Genomic DNA, 26,203 nt, shown 5'->3' on the forward strand with positions numbered 1-26,203 from the left:
GGAAGAAAAAATTGAGTTGCCCAATGGGGAGAGAAGGATCCAAGGAACAAAAAATTAAAGGCTACCTGGGTGATTTTTGTTTTCTTGTTTTTCTAAAAGTGTTAAAATTAAACAATTAAAGCCTAAAGAAGGTCACGGCCTGAAATGTTAAGCACTGGGCCAGGTAGTTTCTATTGCCTCCAACCCAGATATGCTAAGTGACACAAGAGGGAAAACTTACCTCGTAGTTCGTATGTCCTTTGCTTCCTCTTCTGCCTGAAAGATTCATGGCATCGCGGGCCCAATTGTCCACCAGCTTGTGCAGGTCATCTGTGAATGTGCCCTTCCTGCTGGAGGTCAGGGCAGGAGGCTGAGCTTGGGCGGCCTGGCTGTTCACTGTTCCCCCAACAGTGTTTGTGCTGCTGGTCCCTAGAGTTAGAAGCAGCAACAGAATATAACCATTAAAAGGCATTTGGAATTTAATTTAATGAACAGGAAAAGCGTCACAGAATGATGACTGGCAAGCCACAGAATGGGGAGAGGATGGAGTAGGAAGCCATGCAAGAAAGGAAGAGTCCAAGGTCTTACTTAGCCAATGCTTTGGCAGAACAGGTAACGAAACCAGATTCTCTTCAGGAGCTGCAGGAAGGCTAAACAACTCAGGATGATGGTCAGCACAGAGGGCAGGGGTCTCTTTCAGCCCATTCGCATGGCATCTCAGAGTACTGAAACTTACTGCCAGAGACTGCTCCCAGCATCGTATTGATGAGGGAAGTGTGGGACGGTCAGTGAGGCTAGTTGCTCTAGAATGTTGTGGAACGCAGGGGAAAACTAGGTAATTTCTTGAGTACGGGGGCAGGATTCAAGTAGGAGTTATAGAAATGCAAAAATAGGTGCTTGCCCAGGAAAAGAAAGGTTTCCCAAACCATACTGACACTGGGATAATCTTTAGCCATTCTCTAGTAGAAAGAGGTGGTAAGAGAAACAGCAAATTCTGTTAAAAAAAAAAAAAAAGCTTTCATCTGGACCCATAAACACAAATTTGTAAACGTAAACTTTGGAGGAATTAAGGTTTCAACCTCTCCCAATTTCCTATGAGTAAAGGCCCAAGACTGCTTGCGAGGCAAGTTTATTGTGTGCCTGAATCTTCCAACTCCAGGAAGGCGAGCTATTCCTGAAGATGACCTAAGTTTCAACTGGTTCAAGGATTCTCAGCCCTTCCACCCCCACCTCTTCCCAGAAGAGCGAGCACTCTCATGTGGAAGCAATGGGAACATTCAGCTGAGGTAGGAGTGCAAAGGGGAGGAGGAAGCTTTGAGGTATGATGAAGGAATTCTATTTCTATGGTTTGATGAGAAACAAAGGAGTCTGTATCCTGCCTGATTTCGGCTCTGCTGGAGGGCACACTGAAGACAGTGCGGAGAGGCAAGTTTTAGGGAAGAGGGAAAGAAGAGTCATGGTCTTGTTTTTCCACTCTCACCCCCACTTTCTTACCGAGTTCCACATTTGCTGCAGAATAAATAAAAGGTACTGAAGTTGTGAGCCACTGGGCCTTAAGATATCCAAGTAATGCTGGGGACTCAATAAATGCATACATCTTCCGGCTTTCAAGGTCAAAGCAGCACCAGAGCGCAGCAGCATACCTGAAGCAACTCTGCCATTGAAAAGCCCTTTATGATCCATCGCTGGCCAAGTGTACACCACACTACCCAGGGAATGGCACACACAAGCATGTCTGCACTCCAGTAACAGCTAATTCTGAGGTGAAGCTGCAGAGGAAGGTCACATGCTTCTTAACATCAAGGCAAGACATGGAACTGCTGCAGTATGTGTATTAGTTCCCTCTCGATGCCCGCTACAGCCGCAAGGGGACTGCTATTGCACACACAGTGTGAAGGGAAGACTAATTTCCCCGACGGTACAGGACACCCAAGTGGACAAGTGGACAAGCACAGGAAACAGCCTTCCTCGACTCGCAGGAGGGAGACAGTGGTGGGGTGGGAAGCAGAGGCAGTGAGGATGGCAGTGGTGACGGTGAAACCCAGAAGGCAAGCAGATCACATGCATGAGGACTAGCATCCTGCTTGAATGATTACTGCTTGGTGAGCTTGATGAGACGAGCAAAATAAAAACAGAAATTATCCCAGGTGAGCAGGGCTGTCAAAAGCCAAACACAAGAAGCTCTGTAGAGGTGAACATAGCTTACTCACAAAGCTCGTGCTGGGAGTCACACCTCTCTAGTCTCATGCTCGTCACCTTTCATGCTGTGAGGCCCCTTTATAACCAAGTTTAATTTTTCATTTTAATCTGCATTATACAGTACTGGATTCTGAAAGTGGGGCCTATACCACAAGGAAAAGTCAACGAAACAGCTGACCTTCTTATACTGGCTTTTGAAAACAGACCTTCCCCTTAAAGAAGGAAATAAACATATCCCTTTCTCACCAGAGAGTAACTCCTGGGAAAGCTGACTATAAAAACTAGGAGGACACGTAGTGCATTTAGTCCATTTTAGTAATAAAGTGTTTAAGAACATCTGTAATACAGATATTTCTGAGAACACCGTGTGCCTTCCAGCATACTGACTTACCTCTAAACCTTTCTCAGTGCTGCTGAAAACCTCTCAAAAGTAGAGTAATGCTTCACCACCAAAAATCTGTTTTTCCATTTTCTCGTGCCATACCTACCCCCATGTTGCCAGAGCCTAGTAATGATAACCTCTTAGTGGCCACAATTTACTGCCCAGTATATCCCAAGTAGAATGTTCTGGTTGACCCTCTAGGTGGCCTGCAGGGTTGGCAAACTGCCTGCACTTTAATGAGAGGCCATCGATCTAAGAAGCCAAACCTGATCAAGTCGTGTTTCTTGCCTCACCAATCTAGCAGACATGTATGCTTTGACCACTGCTGGTGCCTATTTGTTGACTAAAGCATTCTTTCCCAAGGGAATCAGGAATCCTTGGTCTCTGTGTGCATATCCATGGGCATATCCAGCCACAGCTGTCACAGAGGTAGGCTCACAGGGGTCACCACTGAAAACACTGACTGTGAGGTGGTTTCTTAATCTGGAAGGATAGCCACTGGTCAGCAATTAAGCATGTTAAAGAAGATATTAGAAAAGGGTGCAGAACTAGAGAGATGGTAGTTGGGAATCAGTTGAGTTGTGAGGCTTCAAGGTTCAAAGAGCTCATGGGTAAAAAGCTTTGCAATCAAAGACCAAAAGTAACAGGAAAAAAAAAGATAATTACTACAGAGCTGGTTGCAAGGACAGACTTTTTTCACCATCTTCCCTGAAGCACAAAGAGAGAGCAATGTGTTAAAAATAAAGAAACATCAGTGTAAAATATTTAGAATCTCCAAACAGCACACAAAGTCCCAGCAAGAGAAAGCAGGAGGGGAGACAGACTGGTAGGACCTGGAGCCCTTGCCAGAGATGCAGTTACATGGGATGTACTGGCTGTTAGCCTTAACTTGGTTATCTGACGACTGTGGTGCCTGGCTGACAGAAGCTGAATTTCCATACCCAATCTTTGTATCTAAAAGAGTAATGCCCTGCATCAAGGTTCTGGGATGGGGAGGCACTCCAGTCTCTCAGATCTCACCGCTTGAATTTCAAATACCCAAGCAGTCGTTCCATTGATCCTGTCCCACTTTCTGTTTCTCCTGCTGGGTTGTTAAAAAGCACTCAATTAAATGTATTAGCAATTCTACTGCAGTAGGCTGATAGTACCCTTGTTACAGTCTTCACATAATTTAAATTGGCTAATATATTTCCACATCCTAGACATACATACTAACGCTTTCCCCTCTAGAAAGATCTTTAAAAAGTATATGGAAAACAAGCAACTTTTGAACATAAATAAAGCATTAAGGCAAGCCATGCTTCTAAACCATTATCTATTTTGAGAGCATAAAATAATGCATTCAAAACTATTAAGACCTCCAATGCCTATAAGCACCAGTTTTTTCTTCTCACATTTGCTTTAAATCTGTCTCTTGAAATCTGTACACCAAGGCTTATAAAATATATACCGATGTGCCTTCAACAGATGTCGGGCCTCTCATTTTAGACCCAAAAGGAAGAGGTAAGAGTTAATATTATGGAACACTTTCATTTGAACAACAGTATAATACCACCTACCTTTAAGAGTGTAATGAGAATTTACTGAACTACTTTGAAGTGGTACCTGTCACATTACAAAATGCCTTGGTTCTCGTCATTCCCCCTCTTGGTCATTTCAAGGGGTATAACATAGGCCAGACATGACACATTCTACTTTGAAACACCTGTCTCAAATTAACGTCTTTTCATCTTTCTAGCTGGACATATAAATTAAATGCATATTTAAGTGTCAAGATGCTAATATGCTTGGTCCAGCCTGGTTTTACCAGAAAGTTATTGATCTGAACGCTGAAAAACACACATGCTTGGAAAACTCCCAAACTAGCTAATGTCTTCCACATCCTTTGTCGAATAGTTCTGGACTAGTAATGTGTGAGGGAGGCTCAAAGACCTCAGAACTATACTCAGAAACAGTGACGGCCTCTTAGCACATGCATTTAACAAGCACTTCAATGACCACATCAGAAGTTTGAGGCCTTAACAGAGATCTTTATCTAAACTCTAGCAAAAGGTTTTCTATTTGAGCCCTATTTTTGTTTATTAAATTTTATTTCAATGTACATTTATTGTTTACCATGTGCCAGGCAGACAGTGGCCAATCATAGGGAAACGTGCACTTCCTGTTACTGTGTACACGACTTAATCTGATTTGCACAAACCTAGAAGATGGGCATCATCTCCATTTCACAGATGGGGACAATGGGCTGGAGATGTCGGGTGACTTGCTATTGTGTCTTGTCTTTAAGAAGAAAGCTGGAGCCCTGGCTGCTGTGTGGCTCAGTGGACTGAGTGCTGGCCTGTGAACCAAAGGGCCACCAGTCCGATTCCCACTCAAGGCACACTCCTGGGTTGCAGACCAGGTCCCCAGTAGGGTGGCACGTGAAAGGCAACCACATATTGATGTTTCTCTCCCTCTATTTCTTTCTCTTTTCCCCGCTATCTAAAACTAAGTAAAATCTTAAAACAAAAAAGAAGACGAAAGCTGGAAAATCCCAGCAATTACTGTATTTTGCTGTGAATAATGCATACTGTTTTTGCTCAAATTTTTGAGGGAAAAATAAGGATGCACATTATACATGGATAGTACCTACCATACCACCTTATGTCTGTTGTGTTTTGTAATTATTTGTTACCTAGAATTTCTTGTACTATAATATGCTCAAAAATTCCTTTATAAATGCTAAAATTCCTTTATAACACAAAAAACAAGTATCTGAATGTAAATAAATAAAAAATTGAATTAAAAATTAAAACAAAAGTTTTTTCCTGAAAGTTTGGGCCAAAAACGTGGGTGCCCACTATGCAGGGGAGCACATTATACACAGCAAAATACAGTAAGTCAAAAAGACCATTTGCACACTCAGGTGCTTGGATTTGGTCTTAACAGAATAAATGCTTTATGAAAGTAACTACACCGAAACCCTTTCAACCTCTAAATTTATGAAGTTTGAAGGTACACTGAAGAAATTCTAGCATCTTTCAACTGACAGATAGTTAGGCTGATAGACCAGAAAAAGATTCCAACCTCTTCTGAAAAATAGAAAAATAGGGTAAAACTTTTACCTGCTGCCAGAATCTAAGTGCATCAGTGGTCAAGATGCTTTCTGTCACTTCTAATGACAAAGCAAGGGGCAGTACTGAATAGGACTATGAAGTTCAGTCTTCATTATTCTAAAGGATCCAGCAGTCTGTAGCTTGACACCATATCTTCCCTGTTATGGATCTATAAAGAAGCAGTTCTACCAGAAAGTTGCTTTGAAGTTTATAGAAACCTGTTATTCTTTCTACATCTTTCATCATAATAACACAGGGACCCAAACTTCTGAGGGTAATAGTAGTTCAGCCAAGCCACCGAGTAGATGATACACAGAGACAAATGAAATGAACTGCATGAAAGAGCAGATCCAAGCAGCAGAAAAACAAGGACGAGGAAGGAGTAAAGGTGTTACACACAAAGAGCCAAGCAGGGCGTACTCAGAAATCGGGTCCTCCTGCCACCAGGTTTGAATGTCACCTGCTCAGATGCACAGTTAAACTTCGCACAGCCTGTGAGAGGGGAGAAACAGGGAATAACAGAGAGAAGAGACAGAACACAACTACATGATGTTAGAAACTGGAGGCTGGAGTGGTGAAATGCGCTACAATGGCACACAGAAGAACAAGCTTCTAGGGAAAGGTCAGATATATAGGATAGGAAAATTAGGCCTCAATTCCCTCCATCTGCAAAAAGCTGAAGCTTTTCACAGCAGGAACAATGCTAGTTTGCACTCTTACCAATAAGTCCATTTATTTTGTGAAGAGACAATCTAATCTGTAATTTCAACAATATTGTGGCAAAAGTACCTAAGCTAGCTATCCATATTTCCATATTTGTTCCTATTCTTTTCTACCCCTGACACCCACTTCCTTTCAAGTCTTGTTCCAATGTTACTAGAAACTCTTTCCTCTTCAGGATTGTTTTGAATGTTCATTAATAAATAAAACTATATTTGAAAAGTATATTTTATATATATAAATGAACTAAATTGTAGGACTATTCATCTTAGTATACTACTGCCAATACTTAGAAATTTAAAAAGTCTACACTGGCAAATCCCAAATGAGTTCTTCATCTAGGTCACAGACACAACTTTTTGCTTGAATGCCTTGAAAAGAAGCTATTTCACCTGATGGGAGTGCCGAGTGCACCTAATCTAATCATCACCCCCACGCATTCAGCCTGAAGATCCTTGGAAGTGTACAACATCCAAGCAGTGACCTGGTCAGCTGGTCTCCAACCCACCTTAACAGTAGGTTACTCATCAGGCTTTTTTGTCCTGGATATGGAATATCTCATTTCAATGTTTTTGGAAGATGATGGTTTCTTTACTTTCTTACCTTGACCTGGAGCAGAAAGGCTTGGTACTGAAATGGCACCATCACTGGTGAAGGCTGAATAGAGGTTGTCACTGGAGGGAGATGGCTTAAGGGGCTGTAACAGCTGATTCTGCCCAGTCTCTGGGATGTTGCCAGGAGGGTGGAGGGTTTGCTGGGGGTGCAGCACTGAAGCCGCACTCTGACCAGACAAATTACCTGCCAGAGGAGAAAGTGGCATGAGGAAACCTGTATATCTTTCCCAATGCACTTAATAGGCACTGTCCTTATTCCAAAGCTATAAATAATGAACCAACAGGAGGGGAAGTGAGGAATGACATGAGAAGCAACAGTTAATAGGGCTACAGAAAACTATCGTGAGAGATTTTTAGCTTTAGATAACCTAGATGGTTCACAAATCTGACCTGAGTAAGAAGACTAGAATATGTGGTAGATACAAGAGAATCCCATTTCGCAGTTCCACAACTGCTGTTTTTACCCTGCTATAAAACACTGAGTTGGATCATGATACAAACAGGTTTGGCAAGCAGTGCCTGCTCAATTTTTCTTGGAAGCAGGTGTCAAATCAAGTACAAAAGAGGTATCAAAAATGATGTAGGTGACTATGGTAATGCATATTTAAAATTATTCTTGGTAGGTGGCCTACAATCACTAGTCAAGTGTCTTGATATTAATTTCTCCATTTCCTAGTAACTACTGGAATAGAAGTCCACTCCAAAAAATTTGTCTGAATAAGCTGATACCCCTGTAATCACAACTCTACTACTGAACTGTATCTAACATGCTAGAGAAAAGTTTGGGTCTCTAAAAGCTTCCAGAGAATGGAAAGCTGCTAAGGAGTTTGTAACTGCTCTCCAACACATTTACATTAGAGCTGCAGAGCAAACATGAGCACAAACTATTTTAGACTTTTTCATTTTTCAACTAATTACCTGTTAACATTACCATAATTACACCAAAGGGTAAAATAAAACTCTATCCTGTCATTTTAACCTGTATTGAATAAAGAAGTTCCCGGTGTTTGTAATTGAAAAGATAGTTAAATCATAACCTATAATGAATTATATGTCTATTTTCATCCCAGCTGCAATTATGACCCAGATGCATTCATTAAGAGAAAGAACTTAACTTTACTAAGTAGAAGTCAATGTATTTTCTTCCAACTGCCTACTAGTTTGGGGAAATATATGAGGTATGAGTTACACTTAGCAAATATAAATGTGAATAAATGCTAAATGTCTTATCCTTAAGAACTATAAATAAAGACTACAAATAGATAGCAATATAGATTACAATGGAATAGGTCATTGCACTCACCTAGTCTATTTCCACAGACTAAAAAAGAGGTACTATATATGTAGTGAATAGAGAATTCAAGGAAGTAAGAATATTAGGAAAGTCAATCAAACTCTTTTGGGATTTAACAAAAATAACAAATGTTCAATGGGTTATATTTACTGTTGGAGACAGAAACAAAACACAGGACAGCCATGGCTGACTTGGTCCAGGGCTGTTTACCTGAAAGCTGGGGGCTTTTATTCCCCAAGGAAGTGTTGCGACTAGATTTGCTGCCTTTGCTTTTAGTGGGTCGCCGCCTTCTCCCCGAAAGCGGGGCAGCTGGGGGAATAATGACAGCAGGGGGAACCTTGCCCAGTTTGGTGTATAAAGATTCAATTTCATGCTTCTGGCGACTTTGCAGGTCTTGAATCTCTTTCAGATGTCTATGAAAGATAACCAAACACAATTCAAAAAGATTACAACCACTTTGTTCAAATAAGAATTAACCACATATTCTTTAACCTCCATTCAAGTATTTATACACTTTTGAATCTTTTCCTCAAATGTACTTAATCTAACTTCTACCATCACAAGATTCTATTTTGTCAACTCATCTTGCTGTCCTCCATTACTCAAGCCAAAATCCAACAAGTCCCCAGCCAACAAATAGCTGATGTGTTAGGAGAGAAAGATTTCCTGTCTTTTGAGGCTATACACAGGAGTACTAAATTTACTGTTCTGATTTAGTTTGTCAAATATGACCCACAAACCCTTCCAACATAATCTACATTAGGTTAATAATGACTTAAAATGATATTAATAAAATAATATAGTAATACTAATACAAAGGTGCTGAAGAAGTTCTATTAACTAGAACTGCTATGGGTCCTTATGTGTACAGGAGACCCGATGAGAACTGTATACATTATTACCTTATCACCCTTCTCTTTAAAAGAATTGAGACATAGCATATTGCAGTAAAAAGAATACTAATATAGGCAGTAGGAGTCAGGTCTTAATTCTGCCATGATTTTTTTTGTAAGAGAAAACATACTTACTTTTCTCGTAGTCGCCGCAGCTCCAATTTTAAGTCTTCATCTTCAATATCTGACTCATTGTCACTACTCATGTAAGAGGAATTGAGTGAATTACTAAGGCTTTGACTTAGATTTTGGATAGGGAGGCTCCTTGAGCTCAGTTGATGGGGGGAGTGTGGACTACCTGAACCATCATCCACGTCCCTACTTAAGAAGGCAGCCTCCAAGTCAGAAGACGGCCCATTCAGATGTGAAGGCTCTGATAGTTCAGGCTTTTCTTTCTTTGGTATCGCAGCAGGAAGAATAGCTTGTTCCAAATCCACAAAAGGAGGAGATTCCACTGGTCCCTCTTTCTTTGCCTCAGTGATCTTATCTTCAGTTCTTGATACTGAGAAACGTCCTACTTTGTTTGCTGCTGTTGTCACCTGAAAATGTCCAACCTTGGTAGGCTGCCAAGTTTCTGACTTTGCTTCTGAGGCAGGAGTTTTGTGGACACCATCTGGCATATCTGGACAGACACCATGGATGGTTATCCCATTAGGGCCTGGCTTCACCAGGGTACTCTCTGGACTACTACTTGATAGCACTGAAGACTCTGAAGTGCTGGATTCAAAGTGAACAGACTTTGAATCTTCTGACTTATTTTTACCCTCTTTCTGGGCATCATCCATTGCAACTGAAACCTGATAGAGACCAAAGTAAGATTTTTTAAAAAAGGCAATATTTAATTTTTAGAATGGACCATTAAAAAAAGGAATCACTTTAGTTCCTAGCCAGCTAGTAGGCTCATTATTTGTTTACATAGTCCCTTATTTTTTTAAAAAAATTTTATTTACTTATTTTTAGAGAGAGGGGAAGGGAGAGAGAAAGAGAAGGAGAGAAACATCAATGTGTGGTTGCCTCTTGTATGCCCCCCACTGGGGACTTGGCCTGCAACCCAGGCATGTGCCCCGACTGGGAACTGAGCTGCTGACCCTTTGGTTCGCAGGCCAGCGCTAAATCCACTGAGCCACACCATCCAGGGCTTAGTCCCTCGTTTTTCATTGTGAAAGTAAGCAGAATACCATTACAGAGAATCATGTATCTGTACTGAGATGTACAGATTACATGTAGATTCTGAGTGGCTGGCTAAACTTACTAAGTAAATTACTTTCATACCACAGGACTCACATTCAAATCTTAGTAAAAATATAAGTAACAACCGGTCACAGAATTTTGAAGGTTGCTTGTGAATAAGAAAAACTGCCAAGGTTAAATCCAATAAATGCTAAATGCCAGCTAAGCTTCAAGAATCAACATGACCAAGTGCTATCCCCAACTCCAATTGCTATCATGAAAATGTTAACCCTGAGAAAGGAGATACCAACTAAGAAGGGATCCTGGTGGCTAACTGGACTCAAATTTAAAAAAGAAAAAGAAGAGAAAACACACACACACACACACACACACACACACACAAAACACAGAGCCTAGCAATCATTCCTAACACAGGGGCTTCTCATGCAAACTATACTCCAGGGAGAAGCCTGTACTGAACTACCTACCTCTGCACTATCTGCCTGCACTGTATTTTTGCCATCTGAGCCAGCCCTTATAAAGAAGTTCCTGAAATCCTGTTTCAACCAATAGGACTGAGGCTTTCCCCATTCAATCAGAGCTGAGCAGCTATAGTCCCATCAACTTCTTTACCAAATAGTAAAAGTGGCTCTATCCTTACCAATCAGGACAGTACCTTTGGGATCAAACTTCCAGGATTTTGAGTACTCATTTGCATAAGGATAGACCGATCAGGGACCAGGGGTGGGGACTTCTGCCTACACAAGTCAGTCCTCTAGCTCTGGAAATGTACTTTCCCCTTTCCGCTGAAGACTGAAGACTGAAGCCTGTGTTTCCAATACTGAGCTGAAACCTAAAGGTATCCTTCTGGGGCAGAACAGGGGAGGCTAGAGCAGACAGCACAGCACAGAGTAGACCAGCAAGGAGCAGACCTGTCTAGTCAGAGAGGGGCCTAGCCCCAGGGCTGCCATGCAGGCATTCTGTGCTGTATTACAATTGAGCTGTTTTGCACTGAATAAAGTTCCTTTCTTTAGAAACTGCACCTCAAACTGAGGATTCCCAATGGTGTTGGTGTTGAACTGGCGCTGGCGACCACAGGTTAACAAGAATAACTGGAAAGTAGTTGTTAAAACAGTAGTAAGAATTACTTTCAAAGCTTGTTTGGCACTACATACTAAGAGCCAGAAAATGTTCACTTGTTGGGCCAATTGGTAGAGTAAAATGATATATCACTCGATGCTGACCCAATATTTTTACTTCAGAAATTAATCCTAAAGGTTATCCTAAATGTGGAAAATATTTTTATATACACAGGTGTTTACTGTTGCTACTTTACATATGTTGCAAAAGCAACCTAATGACTAACAAGAAGAATGGTTAGGAGGTGAAGCAAGGTCAATTTTAGATATACACATGTACAGGAAAAAAGGAATGGAAGTAAATACACCCCAAAAAGTAATCCTGGGTAAAACAGTAAGAATAAAGTGCTACACAAAAGAAATATATCATCAAGTTGGCAATTTTGTCCCAAAAGGCAGGTAGTAATTTTAGTAAATATATATACTCCCAAAAAAGGGAATCAAAGCAAGGAAAAGTGACGGTCTTACCTGAAATCGGCCCGTCTTAAAAACACCAGTTCCTGAACTAGCTGCTGTAACTTGTGGCACTGGAACAAATAGATGGAGTAGGAAAATAAATTAGCATCTTTAGTTAGCTTCTTTTCCCTTTGGTCAGAAATTTGGCAAAAGGAAACTACATATCAGACAGGGAAAGTTTCCTTACCTTCCTTTCCCCTTAGGCTTTGTTCAACAAGGAAAAGGTTACTATTTGCTCTCCTACAAGATCCCTTTAGTATAAAAGATTATGCTGGTTGGGAAAAACTGTCCAAGGCTGAAAATTAATCATTGACCTTCTACCTTTACTTATACAGGTGTATGCTGATATGATATTGTTTGAAGAAATAAGTTACCTACAGAAGTCCCCCTTATCTACTGGTTCACTTTCAATGATTTCAGCTACCCACAGTAATTCCAAGTAGAGAGAGAAGACATTCAATTAACTTTTATTACAGTATATTGATAGAGTTGCTCTATTTTTTATTAGTCATTGCTGTTAGTCTCTGACTGTGCCTAATTTAGAAATTTCAACTTTATCATAGGTATGTATGTACTGGAAAAAAAACATAGTATAAATATAGGGTTCTGCATTATTGGAGGTTCAGACATTCACTGGGGGTCTTGGAATGTATCCTCCACTGAAAAGGGTTAAGTACTATATAACCAAAGCAGCTTAACTACAATATTAGGAGATACTATAAAAACTAAAGTTAACAGGCAGAGATACTCGGTTATTCATACTCCAAGATATATATAAAAGAAGGGAACAATGAGATTTTTACCTAGGATATTACGACCCATTTTTAAAATGAACACTAGCTATGGTAAACTGTTAGGCAACACTCAGGTAAAACCCTAGAACAAGGCAGTCACGGTGGTAGAACCACTGGTAAGTAGCTCTGAGCTACTTTGAAGGCACCTGTGTCCTCTCTAGCAACGATTGCTTGTTTGAGTTTCTTTCCAGAGATAATGTAGAATCTATACTAGCATTTTCCTTATTTTATACAACCAGGAGAACACTGATTGTGATATTTTCATTAAATGATACAACCTAGAGATCACTCTGCATCAATGTCTCATTCTATTTAGTGGATGCGTAGTATTGTACTATATGCATGAAACATTTAGATATGAATTTTTAAACGTACATTTTAACCATGCTTCTACTGTTGAACATTAAGTTATTCAAACTTCTTAAAATTATAAAAATGTTCTAATAAATATTTTCTTGTAGATATATGGAGTAAATACCTAAGAATGGAAATGCTGAATCATTTCCACTTAAAACTTTAACAGACATTACTAAATTTATCTCCACAGAGGCTGTACCAAGTCATCAGTGGCTATTAAACTTCTGAATATACCAATGAGAAATGAGAAATGCTGTCACTTGTAGTTTTACTTTCCATTTGTTATCATAAAGGAAGTTAAGGTATTTTCATGCCTAAGTTTCTTTTTTCTGTATCTTTTAATTTTTGGTCCATGCTGAATTTATAGAACTCTTTATATTAGCAAAGTACCCTTCTTTGTGATATGAATACATAAACACATACATGTCCTAGTTTTTCATTTATCTTTGGACCTCATGGCATGTTTTTTCCATGCAGAAAAATTTAAATCTGTTACTGACTCCAGGCTGGGTATTAAACATAACACCACCTTTCTCCATATGAGGGATCAGCAAGCTACAATGTATGGACCAAATACAACCCACTGCTTGTTTTTGTAAGTAAACTTTATTGGAACACAGAAACTCACTCACTTATGCATTGTCTATTGATGCTTTTAGGCTGTAACAGATCTGAGTAGTTGTGTCAGAGACTGAATGGCTGGCAAAGCCTGAAATGTTTACTTTCTGGCCTTGTACAGAAAAAGTTGTTGATCCTGCTCTAGTTTAAAAAAAAAAATCCTTTTATGTCTTCTCATAGTCCCATTTATTGATACCATTTTCCATCTTTGATCCATTTGGAATTTATTTTGGTCTAAGACTAGCGATTTATCCTTGTTTTTTTCCAGGTGGCTGTCCAGTTGTTGCAACCATTTAATGAAATATTCCATCACTTACTCTGTGATTTGAAAGGTTAACTTTTTCATATTCTATATTACCTTTTAATTTCTCCATTTTTAGACTTTATAATTTGTCCCAGTGATTTTAAAAAGAAAGGCAATTCCCTTGAAAATATTTTTTTAATTTTAAGTAAAATTTAGCATTTAAGAAAGACAGGAAGAAGAGCATTTAGGTAATCTTCTTAATAGTTATACAGGAAGTACATTTGTGTCAGGTAGTACTGAGAACAGATATATTATAAAAAGGGGAATTAATAATAAGTACAATTTTTGTGCTGTATAAAAATCACACTGCATTAAGTATAGCTCACATTTAAGTATTTTCACTTTTAAATTTGATTCTGAAGGAAAAGGCAACAAAAAAATAGAACTTTTAAATTTCCTAGGCTTTGTGGGACTGATGATTTAAGTGTAGAGACTCACTATACAACGTTAGAACAGCAGTAATTGATGCTAACTTATGACTAAGCACATGATGATAAAAGTCCTAATAAAATATTTAAGTTGCTGATATTAATAATTTTTGCAAAATTAAGTTGGAACTTAAGGAGATTATATTTTATGGGCATGCCAACACTAAAGACTCCAAAAATAGATAAAAATAATGTTTAAACTGATTAATTGATGTCTTACATTTGTATTTCTACCATCCATGCTATTCAAGTTTATCTCTATCTCTATATATTCAGTATCACAAAAGCCAACACCAGTAAATTAACTTTTATATACATATATATATGTTTTTCCTTGTCTCTCTTAGCAAGAATCTAGCCTAGCGAATAACAAGGGGTTTTATGTTAAGAAACTACCACTACCCCTTGCATTGTTCCCTCTTAAAAAAAAAAGTAAAAGATGCATTAACTTGCTAATATTACATGCTCTTGGATATTAGTATCAATGGTCCTTGGTCATGACATACATAAAAATGTGCTTTAAAATAGTCTCAAGTACGCCTACATTCTTAAGAATGTGTCTTTGAAATAGTACCCTTTAACATCAATTATAGGGAAGTTTGGAAGTGGTAATATAAGAGGAAGAAGATGCTTCTCACCATCCTTTGGAGGCTGTGCTCCTGCTTCTGTAACTGCTGTTGGAGCCACCACGGACACAGGCTGCAAAACACACACACACACAGATACCACAAAATCTTTAGCTTCAGCCACTCTGAAACTTTTGTCCTGCTACCTTTCTTCTGGCTTTTATAAAGGGCAGATAGAAAGGTAGTATGTGTGAAGAAACACTTATATCTAAGGAAGTTTTCTTTATTTTTAACAGCCTAAAAATAAGCCTCATGTAAAGAAAGACAGATTTCAAAGAAGAAATTGAGTCTTGACCCTTCTATACTGCTTTCTTTTTTTTCTCATGGTATACTGTTAAGTATATCTTCAATAATCATAGAAAAACTAGTTTTAATCAGAACATTATTGTGTCACACACCTAAAAGGAAGAAGTTAAAGCCTTATAGTTTCCTTCAAATCTTTTCCAGTTACACAACTAGATCAGTATTAATTTTTCATTAACCTGTCTCATTTCTGTTGGCCAGAACAACCAACCAAAGACTAAATAGGCGTTAAAGGCATTAATGGTCTAGGAATATAATACATTAGGAAAGATTTCATCAAGATTTTCAAAACTTACACCCACTGCAGATGTCACCGCAGCAGTCTCTGGACTAAGTGTCCTTCTCAACTGAGCATCAAGATCTTCCAGAGGTTGCTGAGACTGAATGAAAACAGCCACAGTAATTATACGTTTTGGCATATTCAGAGTATAAATACCCCATTAATACAGATCATACTGTTTTATGCTTTCGACTGACGCATAACTTTTACACTTTGCTACAGTCTAAACATACATCTATCTTAGCTTCTATCAACCTATTCTTCTGTAGCATTTACTTATGCTCCTCCCTGTCTATATGCAAGCACTATCCACTCACCCTCACCCTTCCACGTCTTATTGCCGTTTCTCATCACGCTTAAAGCCCTCTTAGAAATTTGAGCCCTGGCTGGTGTGGCTCAGTGGTTTGAGTGCCAGCCTACGAACCAAAGGATCGCTAGTTCGATTCCCAGTCAGGGCACGTGCCTGGCTTGCAGGCCAGTTTCCCTAGTGAGGGATGTGTGAGAGGCAACCACACATTGATGTTTCTCTCCCTCTCTTTCTCCCTCCCTTCCCCTCTGCCTAAAAAAATAAACAAAATCTTAGAAAAAACCAGAAATTTGAATATATGTTTTTAATGAGAAAATAGATTTAAAACTCCTAATTTACAGAGTTCCACAATGCAATGTTTTTCAAACCTTAGTGGTTGATAGAATGGGTTCTCTTTTGGAGTTATTACTTTATTGTGGAGAGTTCATTACATTAGGTTTTACTGTATATTTGGGATTAAAGAAGTAGAGATAAATTTAGACTTCTCAAATTAGCAATTTACTATGTTTTTCTGATTTATGATTCTAAAACTAAATTATTTTAGTTTTAAAATTTCCTAATTTAGTTTTAATGTTTACTAGCTTGACCCACCCAGAAACTTTTTATGGTTACAATGGATGCATAATGAATACTTCCTATTGGAATTCAACTCTATGTGTGGGGTGGTAGGGTAGAGTGGGAAAGGGAAAAAGTATTTAAATACTGCAGGCAGTTCTGACCACTATTATATCAAATGGACAGAAATGAACGTGAGATAGGAATCTCACATTCATGTCACTGATCTCAGCTCCTCTATGATGAATCTCATGTTAGCTGAGCTGTGTGATTTTTGTATTTAAAGACAAATACATACAAGGGGGAATCCCCAAGAAAACAAAATGATCTTCTAGAGGTCAGGCCCCTTGTAGTACAGGTTTCCCCCACAAGGAGGGTGTTCTGGAAACCCATCTGTATCAGTGCACCAGCTGGCGTTACTGTGAGAAGCTGTGTTCAGCCTCACTGAATTTTTCTGAAGACCCTTTCAATGCATTTAACCATTTCACGATGGGTGATTTACGAGTGCACCTGCCCACACCACACTCTGACATTTTTTGACCAAAGAAGGCACGACCCCTGTGCCCTATCCTCCCTATTCATCCGATCTCACCACAAGTGACAATTTTTCGTTTCCCTGGATGAAAAGTCCTCAAAGGGAAACATTTTGCTGATGTGAAAGAAGTGAAACAAAAAATGGCAGAAACACTAAAAGGCGTCAAAATTGAGTTAAAAAACTGTTTTGAGCAGTAGAAAAAAACATCTCAATAGATGTATTGCTTCAAATGGAGAGTACTTTGAAGGTGACTGAAGTTGAAACATGTAAGAATAGACAATTTTCACTAAGTTCCATTTTTTGTCCCCCATCCCCTATCTTTCATGAAACATCACCCTTATACCTACCTATATCTAAGCCAATTACTTAATCAGGTGGTCATTGCAAGAAATGTCAAACTCAAGAAAAAACTGGTTGCACTGAACTCATAGAAGGAGGGTGTTATCAATTAGTATGGTATCCTTTCCTAGGGAACTTTCAAAGTTACTTTTGTTTACATGTAATTCTTTACTTCCATGATGGTCTAGAGTGACTTAGTTCATATTTAAGATGCAATCTCACTATTCTACAAAAGTATGAATGAGAGAAGTTACATTTGTCTGGCAAAATGTCAACTTGGCTATTTTCTTCCTTTGTAAGATACAAAAAATATTAAATGTTTTCTAGATTACTTGAAGCAACATTATAAACAAAAATAATGCAAAGCTTCTCACTTTAAATAGGGCTTGGGTCAGTTAGCTTCACTGTTAAAAGAAAAGCTGTTACAAAGTCAAAACCAAATAGAAGCCAGAAGCCAAGATCCCATTGTGGAGAATTTAAGTAAGCTTTGTGAAAGAAAAGAATAGGGTTACAAAAAGAAATCTGCCAAGTCTTGGGGTACCTGAGTTAGTGGTGGTCCTGGAAAAGGTGGCTGCTGCTCACTGGATGGAATACCAGCTGGAAGTTCAGTACCCAATGGCAGCACCTATAGACAACAAAGGGAAATTCAAGTCCATGAGACTCTAAGAGTAAAGACTGAATACTGGAGAATAGATCAACTCATTCAAATGCAGAAGCATAAGAATAAATATATCTAGTTAAGGCATACTTGTCACCTGGGTTATGCTCTGGTATCTATAAATAGAGGACCTTATAACCATGATGCTATTATAGGGGTTACTATGACATATCAATAAAATGAATAGTAAAATTTAGTAAGAGGTTATTTTCCAGGGAAAATGGAGGGAACAAAGGCTGTGTAGACATGAGAAGCACAGTCCAGACATTTGTGAACCAATGACTTGGTTCAATTAGGCTTTTCCAAAAACAAGATTTTTCTGAGAAAACAAAAACAGTTCAGAAATAACCAAGGTGCCGGTATGGTAACAAAAACTTCAGAAGTCCAGTATTGTCAAGCAATTTTTTTCTTTCTTTCTTTTTTTTTTTTTTTGCCTGAGTGAAGCCTCTACATTACTCTACTGTGAAAAGAATCTCCCATCAATGGCAATGCATAACCACCGCAGAAAAAAGTACAGCCTTCTTACTGAAGAAGATTGGAGACTGAAAGACGGCAGAATGAGAGAAATCCACTATGACAGAATTCGAAAACACATTGTAGTTATTTTATTCCTAGGATTAGATTTTCTTATCCTATGTATTAAATTCACCAACAACTTCCAATTTTTTATAGACCCCATACTGTACATCTGTGGAATCTAAGCAAAGCAGAAAATTTTCTTCATTCTCACTGAAACAAAGATTATGAACTACTGTTACTATACACAATTGCCAGCAGAACCATTAGGCTCTCTTCTGGGATACAGATCCCTTTAGTTTGGACCATTTAGGAATAAATGCTTGTAATTTTATTGTATTTGTAATGCTTGGCCTGATTATTATAAATTCTTAGAAAATCATGCAGTATAACTAACCCAAAAATCCCGCCATATTTCAAAAGGAAAAATCTCTCATGTTCAATGTACATATATCCTACAATCACCTCCAATCAATTTATTTAATAAATAGCAAGTGCCTACTATCAGCCATTTTTATAAATTCATTTGTAATCTGCAAAGCTGAGTTGAAAGAATACAATTAGAATAAAAAAGTAATCATATTTATCAAATTATTTCAAAACAAAATCTTACTGGAGCCTTAGTTAAAGGTGGCTTTGATGGAACAGTTCCAGGTTTTGCTCCTGCTGTAGTGCTGACTGGGGTAGAAACTTGCCCAGGTGTGGCCACTGGTATAACGGGCAAACCAGTTGTTCCCAATGGCAAACTAGTTGGTGGCAAGCAAGTACTTGTAGTTGAAGTCATGAGTTTGCTGGGTGCAACAGCAGTGGTTGGGATGCCTGGTGTGACATTGGTCTCTACTACTAGTGATGTCTCCAATGAAACAGAGGCATGTTGAGTTCCAGATGTGCTGTGTTCACTAAAGAGAGACCGCAGCTTTTCTTCTAGAGTCTTTATGTCATCAATGCCAGCTTTGGATTGTTGTGTATCAGCATCTATTTCAGGACAGTGTGTATGAGGCTGGTTGGGAAGCAAAGCCGGCTGAGGCTGACTATGAATTAGTGTCTGCTGTACAGCAGGCACATTGGCAACAGGCTGTACCAAGGGTGGGACACTAGGTACTGGGGGTAATAGAGGTGTAGAAGTAGGTCCTGCTGCTTGGGAAAGGACAGGAGTAGGAGCTACAGCTGAGGGGGTGACCAAAGGATGCACCCCACCAGATTGAGAAATAGAACTAGATACTAGGGCTCCAGGGGAAGAAGAGGAAGATGATGCAGAGAGGGATAAAGCCAATCCAGTTGTACTGCTATGAGATGTTTTATCAAGTGAGTGTGCACTAACCACCACTGTTTCAGCTAGAGTAGGAGCAGAGGTGCTGCTGCTGAGCTGAAGAGATGGCTGTGAAGCAATGCTTGGGAATGGAGTGGTGGCAGAAATTGAGGTTAATGAGGCTGCCCCTGAAGTACTGCCTGCTGACTGCTGGGATAATACAGGTGAAGGCTTAGCCTCTGGGGCAGCAGCACTGCATACTGCAGAGGCTGAAGTTGTTGAAACTGGTACGGAGGGGAAAGTGCCTGCACTAGAAACAGTGCTCCCAGATGTGGGAGCCTGAACTGACTGGGATGCTGCCGATGTTGAGATAACAGTAGATATTGTGATGCTTGAAACCACGCTGGAAAGTACTGGTGATTCAGATGCAGGTGGTATAGAGAGAACACTTGAAGTTACACCTGTACAGGTGGCAATCCCTTTTTCAGTGGACATGGTAATCTCAGATTGAACTACTGATGTGGAAATGTCATTAGGAGGACAACTAGTTATAGGAACTGATGCTGAAGGTGTGGTTCCTGCTATGGTTGGGACTCCAGCTATGCTACCCATGGATGGAGGCACTACTGGAAATGTTGGTCCTGTATGACTAAAATTGGGAGGTGCTGTATTGGGTCCTTCTGTCATCTGGGCATTTTTAAGTTCAGAAAAGGCCTGCTGTAGACTAAGGGATGAAGCAGAGTGAGACAAGTTCATTCCAGCAGCATGAGACGTAGAGGCGGCAACTACAAAGGAAAATAAAAATTTCAGAATCAGTCCATTTTAAAAGAGTGAATTCAAAAGATTGTCCTAACGATCTATTTTTGGATTACCACCAATGTGACATACCAATAAGGTTTAAAACCTTTCCCAAGGAAATGACAAGCTCTAAAACAGCAAAGTAGTTTGATCAAAATATAAGATAGCATGTACACGAAGTAACCTCAAAGCACGTACAATAGTACTAAATGGAGAAACAAACACATACTGCTACATCCACACAGTGTCTATTACGGGGACTGTATCTAGCTACGGTTCTCCTTTTCGGCTCTTTTTCTTTAATCTTCTCTCTTTATCACCTACTTCCTTCATATGTTTCTGTTGGTTAGAATCCCAATTTTTCTACTCTTCTTTATTGTCTATGTCATCATAGACAATAAACTACTGCTAATGACCAAGCTTCGAATACAGCATACATGCCTCAGAATTTATAAACAATGCAGTCAAAGCAATTCCTTACCCGTATCTGATATTTCGCTGGTGAAAACTTTAGACTCTCGTAATCGACTTTCTGGCACAGGACTTACTATAAACCGTCTTCCAGCAGAATGAACAACTTGAGTTAAAGAACTGGTAGAAATGCCTGGTTTAAGAGAAATAAACCACTTAATTGCATTCTTTTTATATTGCCATTGACATGAATCTTCAAGATTTCATTATTAGCACACAACTTCTTTGGTCAAAGGTAAGAGCAAACACGGAAAGAAAAGAAATTCACCTATTTGCTGTGGCATGGAAGATGCAGGAAGTGGTTGTTTGAATTCTCCTTCCAATTTCTACAACAAGCAAAAGAATTCAATTCATTCTCAAAGGCAAATTTAATTAGGCAAAGCAAAGTGCCACATGCAAAGAGAACATATATGTTTGATTATCTCAGAGGTGTGACGATATCACTGGATATTTTGCATGGCAAATTTAGCACTACGGTAATATTTTAAATAAACAAACCTTTACTATGGGAATGGTGAACCTACCTGAGAACCTGAAAAGCTGTAGTCATCCTTTCCCTGTAGACTCTCCAATCCCTGGTCACCCTCTGGTTCCACACTGACATCCTCACTGAGCATTTCATCAGCTTTCTCAATAATTTCCCGCACTTGATCCACAAAAGACTCTCTCTCTATTGCTAGGATAAAGTCATTGTTCACCTGTAAAAGAAATGTGATGTCAGTCTGATTAATACAGTATTTCTCAAGCTTTAAGTCATTCAATTACCAATTTCATGACTTCTGCCCTATCTGCATACCACCGATATTTTTATTTACTTGATATGAAAGGTAGTTCTTTAATACCTAGTGAGACATGTCCTAGACAAAAATATCCCAAATCACAGGTTTAGTGTATCAGTTATATTCACATTGAATCAAATGTGTAACTGTCAAAATAGATTACAAAATATTGCATATTTGCCTAGGGCACTGGATATTTAGATCAAATACTAAGGCAAAATTGGAACTTCAAATGCAGACATACCATAATTGTTGCTATTTCCTCAGGGTTATCGCCATCTAAATCAAATTTGAATGTTACCATTTTCCGATTGTGAGTTTCCAACTGACATTCTACTACCCGGTCTCCTTTATTTGAAACCTAAAACAGAAAAAAAGAAGTGGTACTTCATTATCTCAGAAGACCATATTCACCTTGATTACTGAATTTGAGAAAGTAAAGCAGATTATCACTTGAACTTTAAGCCTGATGTTACCACTGTTCCTGTCATTAGTACTCTGCTTCTTAAACTGGTAGCAAGAAAACCTTAAGAAAATATTAGCCTTCAAGACACATACTTATCTTCTACTGAAGAGTCTAGAAGAAATGTAAAGTTTTTGTTTTACAAACTATAACTGTTCTTTCTCTGAAAGGTTCATAGAAATATGGAATTTAACAGTATCGTATGAGTGATTAGAATAGCCTAAAGTCTCATCAATACACCTGAGCATTAGAAATATATAAATAAGTTCTGGTCAAGATGGAGGCGTAGGTAGACATGTTTCACCTCCTCAAGCAACCACAGAGAGAATTACAACTAAACCTCGAAACAAATAACACCCAGAACTGTCGAAAACTCAAAGTGCCTGGAAGCCTGACAACTAATGATTTAAAGAAGCCACATTCATCAACAACAGGCCATGCTACAAAGATGGAGTAAAAGCAGCTGTACCTAATACATAGAAACAAACACAGGGAAGCTGCCAATTGGGAACAAAGAAACATGGCCCAAATGAGAGAACAGAACAAAACACTAGAAATCGAACTAATCAAAACAGAGATAAGCAATCTATCAGATGCAGAGTTCAAAATACTGGTGATCAGGATGCTCAAAGAATTCATTGAGTATGGTTTAAAAAAAAAGGAAGAAAGGAAGGTTACACTAAGTGAAATAAAGAAAATCTACAGGGAACCAACAGTGAAGGGGAGGAGGCTGGCATTCAAATCAATGATTTGGAACAGAAAGAAGAAATAAGCATTCAACCAGGACAGCAAGAAGAAACAAGAATTCAAACAAAGGAGGACAGTATAAGAAGCCTCTGGGACATCTCCAAAGATACCAACATCCGAATCATAGGGAAGCCAGAAGGAGGAGAGGAAGAGCGAGAAATTGAAAACTTATTTGAAAAAATAATGAAAGCAAACTCCTCCAGTTTGGCAAAGGAAATAGACATACAAACCCAGGAAGCTCAGAGAGTGCCAAACAAGATGGACCCAGAGAGGAGCACACCGAGACACATCATAATTAAGATGCCAAGGTTAGAAAGAGAATCTTAAAAGTAGCAAGAGAAAAGCAAAGAGTTACCTACCAAGAAACTTCCATAAGACTATCAGCTAATTTCTCAAAAGAAACCTTGTAGGCAAGAAGGGACTGGCAAGAAGTATTCAAAGTCATGAAAAGCAAGGACCTAGAACCTAGATTACTCTACCCAGCAAAGTTATCCTTTAGAATAGGACAAACAGAATGCTTCCCAGACTAGGTAAAGCTAAAGGAGTTCATCATCATGACGTCAATACTACATGAAATGTTAAAGGACTTATTTAAGAAAAGGTAGATCAAAACCTTGAACAGTAAAATGACAACAAACTCACAACTATCAACAACTGAACCTAAAAAACAAAAATAAAGACACACAAACTAAGCAAACAACTAGAACAGGAATGGAATCACAGAAATGGAGATTAGATGGAGGGGGTGGGGAAAGAATGAGAGAAAAGGTACAGAGAGAAAGAAGCATAAATGGTAGGTACAAAGTAGACAGGGGGTGATTAAGAATAGTATAGGAAATGGAGAAGCCAAAGAACTTGTATGACCCATGGACATGAACTAATGGGAGGGGGGAATGCTGGAGGGAGGGGGAGTGCAGGATGGAGGGGTATAAAGGTGAGAAAAAAACCGAGACAGCCATAATAGCATAGTCAATAAAATAAAATAAAATAAAATAAAATAAAATAAAATAAAATAATTAAAAACAAAAACCTAAGCAAACAAACCATACCACGAACAGAATATAGATATTGAGATCATTTGGAGGGTTATCAGCTGGGAAGGGGAAAGGGGGGAAAGAAGGAAAAGGTGTAGGGATTAAGAAGTGTACTTGGGGACTTCCGGCAAGATGGAGGGCTAGGTGGAGGCACCGTATCTCCTCGCACAACCAAGAACAGAACCACAATAATTTACAGCAATGATTTGCAGTCATAATATCAGAACTATCAGAGGATTTATCTAAATGGAAGTCGGACAGCCTAGAAGTTGAAGTAGACCCGTACATCCAGACTGGTAGGGGACTATGAGCCGAGCGAGCAGGCGCGGGGCTGGCGCGGGTCGCAGGCGCGCGTAGGTCGGGGGAAATTTGGCGCAAAATCGGCGCGACAGCAATCCGGGACGCAAGAGCGCAGCAGTGCAGCGGTGATCCCTGAGTACGCAAGCAAGCAGCGGCTGGGGGAATCAGTGGGGCAGCGACTGGGGACCAGGGCAGAGCTCACGGCCCAGAAGCCCAGGGAAGTGTCTGACTCCAGGAGAACGGAAGGGTCGCCATTGATCCCTCCTGTCCCCGCTCCCACCCCTGCCCCCACATATAACGTCACAAGCTAGCGACTGGGGCGCCCAGCCCCGGTGAACACCTAAGGCTCCACCCCCCACCGTAACAAGAGCGACCAGACTGGAGAAAAAATAAATAAATAAGTAAAATAATAGGAGAGACAGGGAAAGACGTAAGACATGTTTCCAGCAGAACAGATCAGACCCCCAGGACTCATCCTTTTGAGTGACCAAGAAATAGCCAATCTATCAGATGCACAGTTCAAAACACTGGTGATCAGGAAGCTCACGGAACTGGTGGATTTTGGATCCAAATTACATGAAAAAATGCAGATTACCATAAAAGGGATGCAGGAGGACACACGGAGGAGAGCCAATTGTGAAAGGAAGGAATCTAAGTCTCAAAACAAAACAGTGGACCAGAAGGAAGATAGAATCAACCAAGCAGGAGAGCATGATGAAATAAGAATTCAAAAAATCGAAGAAAAGCTTAAGACCATCAAGGACACCTTTAAACGTTCCAACATCCGAATTATAGGGGTACCAGAAGGGGAAGACCAACAAGTGGAAAAGTTATTTGAACAAATAATAAAGGAGAACTTCCCCAAACTGGCAAAGGGAACAGTCTTCCAAGAAATCCAAGGAGCGCAGAGAGCCCCAAAGAAGTTGGATCCAAGAAGAAACACACCAAGGCACATCATAATTACATTAGCCAAGGTAAAAACGAAGGAGAGAATCCTAGAAGCAGCAAGAGGTAAGGGGACAGTCACCTACAAAGGAGTTCCCATCAGACTGTCAGCTGATTTCTCAAAAGAGACCTTACAGGCAAGAAGGGGCTGGAAAGAAATATTCCAAGTCATGAAAGACAAGGACCTACATCCCAGATTGCTCTATCCAGCAAAGCTCTTATTTAGAATGGAAGAGAAGATAAAGTGCTTTTCAGATAAGGTCAAATTAAAGGAGTTCATCATCACCAAGCCCTTACTTTATGAAATGCTAAAGGGACTTATCTAAGAAAAGAAGATAAAGAAGAGACATGTATAGTAAAAGGACAGCAAACTCACAATTATTAACAACCACACCTAAAGCAAAACCAAAAGAAACTAAGTAAACAACTAGAATAGGAACAGAACCACAGAAATAGAGGGAACAAGGGGGGGCTAGCAGTAGGGGTGGGAGGAGGAGAGAGGGGGAAAAGGTATAGAGAATAAGTAGCATAGAATGTAGGTTGAAAATAGATAGGGGGAGGGCAAAAATAGTACGGGAAATGTAGAAGCTAAAGAACTCATAAGTATGACATATGGACATGGACTAAAGGGGGGGAAGGTGGGTGGGAGAGGGGGCACAGGGTGGAGGGGAGTGAAGGGGGAAATGGGACAACTGTAATAGCGTAATCAATAAAATATATTAAAAAAAAAAAAAAGAAAGAAGTGTACTTGGTAGATACAAAATAGACAGGGTGATGTGAAGAACAGTATAGGAAATGGAGAAGCCAAAGAACTTATATGCACAACCCATGAACATGAACCAAGGGGTGGGGGCAT

At 39.5% G+C, this 26,203-nt stretch overlaps 1 protein-coding gene across 18 annotated transcripts in view; it reads right to left on the reverse strand.

The window, feature by feature from the left end:
• Positions 1–26,203, reverse strand: part of WNK1 (WNK lysine deficient protein kinase 1) — a 147,110-nt gene that overhangs the window by 3,169 nt on the left and 117,738 nt on the right. For 7 of the 18 annotated variants that reach the window (XM_036018498.1, XM_036018497.1, XM_028531531.2 and 4 more), the window contains 13 exons: positions 22,103–22,219; positions 21,604–21,777; positions 21,348–21,405; positions 21,090–21,212; positions 19,175–20,595; positions 17,929–18,012; positions 15,668–15,751; positions 15,081–15,141; positions 11,954–12,012; positions 9,312–9,973; positions 8,494–8,696; positions 6,979–7,173; positions 221–408 (listed from right to left, as the gene is read on the reverse strand). In XM_036018498.1, the coding sequence (XP_035874391.1) occupies positions 221–408; positions 6,979–7,173; positions 8,494–8,696; positions 9,312–9,973; positions 11,954–12,012; positions 15,081–15,141; positions 15,668–15,751; positions 17,929–18,012; positions 19,175–20,595; positions 21,090–21,212; positions 21,348–21,405; positions 21,604–21,777; positions 22,103–22,219 (3,429 nt within the window). The other 11 variants (XM_036018493.1, XM_036018502.1, XM_036018499.1 and 8 more) reach the window with 6 other exon arrangements.

The sequence above is a fragment of the Phyllostomus discolor genome, chromosome 2, assembly GCF_004126475.2.
Source record: "Phyllostomus discolor isolate MPI-MPIP mPhyDis1 chromosome 2, mPhyDis1.pri.v3, whole genome shotgun sequence".
In the NCBI taxonomy this organism is placed as follows: Eukaryota; Metazoa; Chordata; class Mammalia; order Chiroptera; family Phyllostomidae; genus Phyllostomus; species Phyllostomus discolor.